Source organism: Tupaia chinensis, unplaced genomic scaffold (assembly GCF_000334495.1).
Source record: "Tupaia chinensis unplaced genomic scaffold, TupChi_1.0 Scaffold000445_1, whole genome shotgun sequence".
NCBI lineage: Eukaryota > Metazoa > Chordata > Mammalia > Scandentia > Tupaiidae > Tupaia > Tupaia belangeri.
Window position 1 is genome coordinate 286,568 of NW_006159950.1, and position 7,782 is coordinate 294,349.

The 7,782-nt window shown below is 61.2% G+C and overlaps 1 protein-coding gene across 1 annotated transcript in view; it reads right to left on the reverse strand.

The window, feature by feature from the left end:
• The window catches only part of SYTL1 (synaptotagmin like 1), a 7,227-nt gene extending 3,040 nt beyond the window's left edge, over nucleotides 1-4,187 (reverse strand). Inside the window, exons 1-6 of the mRNA XM_027774507.1 lie at nucleotides 4,058-4,187; nucleotides 1,671-1,877; nucleotides 751-899; nucleotides 541-595; nucleotides 425-470; nucleotides 22-207 (exon numbers count right to left, since the gene is read on the reverse strand). Coding sequence (XP_027630308.1) covers nucleotides 22-207; nucleotides 425-470; nucleotides 541-595; nucleotides 751-899; nucleotides 1,671-1,858 — 624 coding nt within the window. The 5' untranslated portion in view covers nucleotides 1,859-1,877; nucleotides 4,058-4,187. The remainder of the gene's footprint in view (nucleotides 1-21; nucleotides 208-424; nucleotides 471-540; nucleotides 596-750; nucleotides 900-1,670; nucleotides 1,878-4,057) is intronic.
• Between the last annotated feature and the right edge of the window lie 3,595 nt (nucleotides 4,188-7,782).

Consider the following 7,782-nt stretch of genomic DNA (forward strand, 5'->3'; position numbering starts at 1 on the left):
GGGGCCCCAGCTGCTCAGGGCCGCCCTGTCGCCTGCCCGAGCCCCGCTGGACCGCATGGCTGCAGCCCCGCGACCGCGGGTGCAGACCCAACACCGCCCTGTCCTCCCGGCCCCTGCGCCCCGCGCCGGCTCACCTCCCTGGGCCTGGGCCGCCGCCTCCTGATCTGGAGCTGTCAGGGTGGTACAGGGTGAAGGGAAGTCCGGTCCCTGGTGGAGGAAGGGGTGGGGAGTGGTGTGGACTGGGCCTCAGGGGCAGGGCAGCAGGACCGGCGACCTGACCTCTCTCCTGGCCAGGTGCCTGGAGGTGGGTCCGCAGGTCGGTCGAGCCACCCATCCACCAAGGGTGCTGAGCTCAGACCAGGGAATGTTCCGCCAGTCCCCAGCGCGGTGCCCTCCACGGCGACGTGTGCTCCCTGTCACTCACCCCCATCTCAGCGAGCCTGTCTTGACGGGTGTCATCTGCCTGGAGCCTAGGCACAGGGACAGGGCGTTTCCAGGGGAAGGGCCCAGGCCTTTGGGCAGCCCACTCTGACCTCTCACCTGGGTGCCGGCTCCGCAGCGGCCTCTCCCCCAGCACTGCCCACAGTCTGGCCTCCTGGCCGGGAGAGATTTTGTGAGTAGGGTTCTCAAGAGGACTCGCGGGACCCAGAATTGGGCAGTGGGCCCTGGGGGGTGGGGGGCTCCAGGGCCCTTTAGCCAGTGTCCTGGACAGCTCAAGGCCCTCCCGCCTGCCCCAGGGACCCCTCTTACCCCGGGAGCTCTTCTTCTTGCGCATAGAGGCTCGGACTAGGTCAGAACCAACCCCAGCCCGAGGGTGTCGCTGGGCGCGTGCTTCCTGGAACCAGTCCCCGGTCAGGACTTTCAGCTGCCCAGGGTCTACCAGCGAGGCCCGGAGCTTGCTAGAGAATGGCAGAGGGTGTGGCCGTCACCACTTACCCAGCCAGTGTTACTGGCTCCAGATCGGACTGCACCAGGGACCAGGTGTCCAGCAGCATACTGGCCTTGACCGTGCTCTGGAAGCCAAGACCGGAAGAGCCCTATGCTGTGGCCAGGCAGGTGCTGCAATGGGTGTAAGGCCCAGCTCTGCCCGTGGAAGCCCAGGAGGGCTTCCCAGAGGTGGTGACATTTGACTAGCCTTTTTAAAAAATTATCCACTTTATTTTATTTATTGTTATTTTTAAATTTCACCAGAGAGAGAGAGAGAGTGAGGAAAATGAGAAAGCAAGCCACCAGGTCTGGGACTCAAACTGCGGTCAGCGATGTGGGAGTCCAGTGCCCTTAATGACCATGGCACCTGTCGGCCCCGTGACTAGCTTTTGAAAGGGCAAGCTGGACTTGTGCACTAGAGGGCTACTGTGCAGCCCTCTGGCCTCTGAAGCAGGATGCAGTGACCAGCTGAGGGTGTGGTGCTCAGGCAGTCGGGACTTGCCCGAGGTGCAGAGTGGGAGCACCCAGTGCTTGGAACCCCCATGCCCCTTCATGTAGCGTGTGGGGCTAGTGGGAGCGATGGGGGTTGGCAGGGAACAGTCAGGGAGGACTCGGCCATGACTGTGAGCTTGCCTTTGACATGGCGCTGAGGGACAGGGCTGGTGCTGAGCCTTGAGCAAACCCGGGCCCACTCGGACACCTCCCAGCCCCAAGGCCCTTCCTCCTGGGCCTGCCCGCCTCACCTGACCCGTCCCTCCTCCAGCTGGCGCAGGTGGGCATCTCTTTGGAGGACATTGGCAATGGCCTCCTGCTCCTCCTCTGTCAGGAAACTGAGGTCCAGCGGCGTGTCAGCCTCAGGCTCTGGCCCCTGCGCCATGGGGAAGGCCAGCAGGCCCCAAGTCCTCTCCAGATGGGCGGCCCCCTGGGGCATCAGTTCCGGCTGCAGCTCCCTGGGGGCAGCCAAGGGTCAGGCAAGGTCCTGCGGAAGCACATGGCACCTCCTGGCGCCCACTGTGCTCGGCTCCCGGCGTGTGCACCCAGTGGTGGGTGGGTGCGGCCCTGGAAGGGTCAGGCCAAGGCTCAGATGCACTTGCAGAGGCCCAGGGACACATTGCGGCACAGCCACGGGGCACGAACGCTACCGGCACATGCTTGTCCCCGTGAAGGGCCTGCACAGGCACAGGCACAGGCCCACGTCCCCCAGGGACACATGACACTCTCCTTGCTCCGCACATAGCATCCACACACAGGCAGACCTGACCAGGTCAGCTCATCCGGGGGCACACATGGCCCTTCCACGCAGACCACGCAGGCTTCTGGTGGACTGGGTGGGGAGCTCTCTGGAGGCAGGGACAGGACAAGGGCGGCACAGCAGTCACGTCGCTGGACTTTCTCAAGGCCAGCTGCCGTTCACATCCCGGACCTGGACGCTGCGTGTGTGCGCGTGCGTGTCCAAGATCCCGGGAGGAGAGTGGAGAAGGGATTATGGGTGGCCACCCCCTGGGGGTGATTTCTCACTTTCCCTGTCACTCTTTCTCTTCAGTAACACATTGCGGCACAGCCACGGGGCACGAACGCTACCGGCACATGCTTGTCCCCGTGAAGGGCCTGCACAGGCACAGGCACAGGCCCACGTCCCCCAGGGACACATGACACTCTCCTTGCTCCGCACATAGCATCCACACACAGGCAGACCTGACCAGGTCAGCTCATCCGGGGGCACACATGGCCCTTCCACGCAGACCACGCAGGCTTCTGGTGGACTGGGTGGGGAGCTCTCTGGAGGCAGGGACAGGACAAGGGCGGCACAGCAGTCACGTCGCTGGACTTTCTCAAGGCCAGCTGCCGTTCACATCCCGGACCTGGACGCTGCGTGTGTGCGCGTGCGTGTCCAAGATCCCGGGAGGAGAGTGGAGAAGGGATTATGGGTGGCCACCCCCTGGGGGTGATTTCTCACTTTCCCTGTCACTCTTTCTCTTCAGTAAGCACGTGTACCCTAAGGCAAAAAACATTTTTTTAAAATATTCTGCATGTGCAAATTCTGAATAAATGCAGAAACACGCTCATGTACGCGTGGGAACAAATACACGCATGCACACACAGACACATCCTGCTTGCCCTGCCCTGAAGGCCTCCCATCCTGGGTCCCTAGCTCCCCTTCACCTCTGCCCTGCTGCCCTAGCCCATCTGGCTTACCTGTGTGAGGCAACCTCCCGAGTGCCACACCCACTCCTGCCCAGGTCTTCAGCTGCCGCCCCTGCAGCAGTCCTGCCCCTACCTGGACCCCTGAGCCCTTCTGCTGTGGCCTTCTCCCCCTCCAAGACCTAGCGAGGGTCCAGCAGAGGAACCTGGGCTGGTCAAGCCATGGTGATGAAAGGAAGACATCTGCCCAACCCCGAGGGGCGTGCAGACGTGGCAAGGGGCCACGACTGCCGAAGCTGTGGCCTGAGCCCGTGGGCGGTCCCTCCTTTCCTGCCCGCCCCTTCCATGCCAGGGCCCCAGCCGGGCTGTGGGAAGAGGCGGCTCAGCAGGCAAGCAGGCAGGCCCTGGCGTGTGCCCGCTGCCTCTGCACCACCGTCCTCCCAGCTGATTCAGGGCCAGGTTGTAGCCGGTCTTCCCACTGCGAGCCCCCAGCCCTTTGTGCAGGGACAGCCCCAGGCTGCTGTGTCGGGAGTGGGGACACTGCGGGCTCAGTCTGGAGCCCTCCTGTGGCTGCTGTTCCCTGTGGGAGTTTGCTATGGGTACAGGCCTGTCCTGCGGGGGTGTGCTGTCACCCGCACACTCTCTTCTGTGGGATCTGTGCGATGGGCCCTGGGGAGGCTGGGTGTGCACGTCTGAGCGTGGAGGTGAGGGGACGGCCCACAGAACAGGTCTGCCCGGCTAGGCCGTGCTGGGCTGGGCTGGGACAGGAGTTCAGGGTACCTGACCTTCCAGGGGCAGAAGCAAACGCCTGGTCTTCCTTGCCCTGATTCAGCACCACAGGACAGACCACGAGCTCACACGATCTGTCCATCTGTCAGCTGTTACGGCCCCAGACAAGCCCCACCTCCCCCACCCCAGTCCCCAGGTGCCAGAGGACACCAGGCGGCAGGGCCTGCTCTCAGGACACGGGCAGCCTCGGGTATGTTACCTGTAGGGTCCGGCGTGGGAGGACAACTCCACTGATAGCCTATCCCCCTGGCAGCCGTCTTGGGGGCCAGGAGAGCAGTGAGGGACTAAGGCTGACTCAACCAGCTGCCCCGCTGCAGCTGCCCCATGGAGGAGGAGACACCCTAGAGACACCTTAGCAGGGCCTGCTGCAAAACCGGGCCTGGACTGCTGGTGCTGGGTGCGTCCCACAGCTGCCTGCACAGAGCCAGAGCCTTAGGCTGGAGAGGCTTGAGGCTTGGCAGGCCCTGACGCTCAGAGCCTTGGCTCCTGTCTGCAGAATGGGTGCAGCCCCACCCTGCCCACAGAAATGCTGACAGGAACTTCTCTGAAAGCCATTAGGAACGTTTCTTTTGGGCCACTGGCCTGGTGGTTAAGGCAGCTGGATTCCACAGGGTCGACTGCACAGTTCGAGTCTTGGACCTAGTGGCTTGGAAAACATGGTGGGCACATGTGTGTGTGCCCCAAACCCGAGAGTAGAGGCATGGCCATCCCCCCTGGAGAGTGAGTTCTCACTGTCGCTCTCTAGCCAGCTCACGTACCCCATGGCAAATTTAAATAAATAAATATAAGGAGAGATCTTTAAGAACCAGGGTGATGGGATGAGTGCAACCTTGGCAGCTAGCTAACCCTGAGGAGAGTCCCTGCTCCGTGGATGGGTGACCCGAGCGGGCAATGAATCTCGTCGAGCTGTGGTGCAGTGCCGGGAGGGGCCGAGGGCTGCGGCTGTGCCTGCTGGCACACGGTGGGTGCCAGGGCTGCCTCTTCAGCAGCACCAGTGCCCACGGCCACCCCAGCAGCTGGGACACCACTGGGCAGCCCTTGGCCCTCTCGCTGCCCTGGCCCCAGCAGAGGCCTGTCAGAGGCCGGCACCCTCCCAGCATGGTGAGGGTACCATGTCTCTGTGGGAGCCCCTCGAGCCTTCATTCTGTACCAGATTCTGCCTGCTCTGGAAGTGGGAGGCTTGGGCCCTAGACCACTCTGGCTTCAGGACCGCGAACCCTTGGTCTATCTTCAGTCTGGTCCTGGGTACGAGAGTCCAGGCTAGAGCTTCCTGACTCCCCAAGTATACACTGCACCCCACCTGCCTTCCCTGTGCCCGGGGCCCTGGATTAAAGATGAGAAGGCACCTCAGATCCCTGAGAAAGGTGGTGAGGGTGCTTTCTAAATGAAACCCACTCCCCAACATAGGAACGCACTTCTGAAGTTACCACTCCTGGCAGATGGGCCTTCCCTGACCCTCAGCTCAAAGTCAGCCTTTCGTTTTTGTTAGTTTTTGCTACAGGGCATGTGCATTCACCGCAGAGAGACAGAGACAGAGACAGAGAGTGGTGGCGGGGGGAGTGGGCCACGCTGCAATCCCTTCTCCTCCATTCTCCTGTTAGCATTTTTAGCACATGTGCACATGCACCCAGTGTGATTATCAAGCCTCTGGATCCGGATCTGGGATTCGGACTCAAAGTCCGCCATGTGGGGCCCACTCACCTGCTGGCCCCCAGCTTCCATGTTTATTGTTTGCATGTCTCTTTTGTTTTCTGAGCCTTCTTTCCCTCACCTGTTAAGTGGGGCTTTTACTGCAGCTCACAGACCCCTGGAGATTGAACACACACATACACACGTGCACACACACACTCACATGCCCACTGTGGGAGTGTCCCTGTGGTGCCAGCATCTCCACCGAGCTCGCTACTGGAAGCCAGGCCCTGGCACCCGCTCCTCCCCTTGCTGTAGGCCCTGTCCTCCTCCAGGGCCTCTCTCTGGCCCTTTCCCCATTCCTTCCTCCTTTCATTGCCTGCACTCCAGCAAGGCCACCCCCTGAAAAGCCTTGTTTTCGGGACCAGCAGATGGGGTAATGGTTCTGTTCCTGGACTCTCATGTAGTTGACTGCAGTTTGAGTCCTGGACCTGGTGGCTTAAAACACACTGGGCGCATGTGCATGGGTGTCCCAAGATCCTGAGAGAGTGGAAAGGGGATTGTGGCGTGGTCATTCCTCGGGGGGGTCGGTGATTTCTCAGTTCCTGTCTCTGTCTCTCCTACAAGCACACATGCCCTGTAGCAAAGATCTCTTAAAAAACCGTGATTCCACCATCTGGTCTTCAGGCTGGTTCCTGCCTGCTGCCTGCCCTTCTGTAGCAGTGACTCTGACACTGTTCCCAGCCAGTTCTCCTGCTGTCACCTTGGCCTGAGGTCACCCCTGCCTTCAGCCTGTCCTGCTGCCTGGGCCTCGTCCTTGCTGGGCACATCTAGAAGTGGACTCTCCTGGTCTCTGCCAGCATCCCCAGACCTTCACTGCACAGGCCCCTTTCGGACATCCACCTTTGTCTGTTACCCTTCAGGTGTGGGAGTGGACAGCATCCAGCCGGGGTGACCCTCTCGTCCACTCGTGAATTTGCTCGAACCAGCCCTGCCTCACAGTGAAAGCCCAGACACTCCCTGATGGAGATCTCACTCAGCAGCCTCCCTTTAGAGCTGTCCAGTCCCTTGGCCTACCCCTGAGATCGCCACTATGCCCTTAGAGCCTTCTCCACACTTCCTATACTCCCAGCACTCTGGTTCTGGTGCCGAGGTCAGCTTCTTTGTAAGCCTCTGGGCCACCCCCCTGGGTGAGGATGGGTCCTAGTGCAGCTCTGCTCAGGGGTCGGCCCCAACCTGCTGGCCTCACCCTGGCTGAGGACAGCCTGCTGTAGGAAGGTCTTCCCCAGCCGCCTTCCTCCCTTCCCGTGCGTGGCCTTGCATTCCAGAGACCATTCCACAGGACAGCTCTGAGTGGAGCTCTGGGGCCAGGATGCTGGTTCAAACCACGGCCCCGCTCCCAGCCTCTGCGACACTGGCAATGGTCCAGACAAATCAGTGCCCTCTGAGCCTGCACCTTCACTTGGGGGGTGGCTGTGAGGACTGCAGTGCTGACGCAGGCCTAGCTCAGCACATGGCAGCATGGTAGTGCTCAAGGCAGTCTGACGCTGTCTCCCATGGCACCAACTGTCCTGCCAGCTGGGACAGGCCGTGAAGTATCTGCTGGTGTACTCTGCTGTGCTGTCCTCATGCTGGACGGCTTCCTCAACCAACTCAGAGAGATTTCTGAAAATGGAGTCGGCACCTTTGCCTTGCCCTGGAGACACTGCAGCTTGAGTGGCAGAAGCCCGACAGCTGCTGGGCCCGGCCAGGGACCCGGAGCCATTGTCGCTAGTCTGATGGGAGCAATGTGCAACAGGTTGGGGCAGCTTTTTTTTTTTTTTTTAAACTGTTTTTGCCTTAGGGCGCTTACCCTCACAGGAGACAGAGGCAGTAGAAGGCAAGTAAATCACTCCCCAGGGGGATGGCCATGCCATAATCCCTTCTCTCAGGATCTTGGGCACACACGCACACATGCCTGGTGCGAGTTTCAAGCCGCTGGGTCCGGGACCTGAACTGTGGTTGGCCACGGATGTAATTGCGATGCCCTCTGCTGGCCCTCAGGGGAGGCTCTTAAGCCGGGCCTTGGGAAGGTAGCCAGGATGGCAGGGGGCAGGGGGGCAGGACAGGACCAGGTGTGTGGGTGACTGCTCAAGAGGGGCCGTCCTCACACCAGGGACACTGGTGGTCAGGAGTGGGGGCGCTTCGGAGCGAGGCCATGGCCACTGACCAGCAAACACAGAAGAACCAGGTGCTGGGCTTGTCTCCCCACCCAGCTCAGACCTGCCGCAAGCTCCTCCCAACAGCAGCAGCACG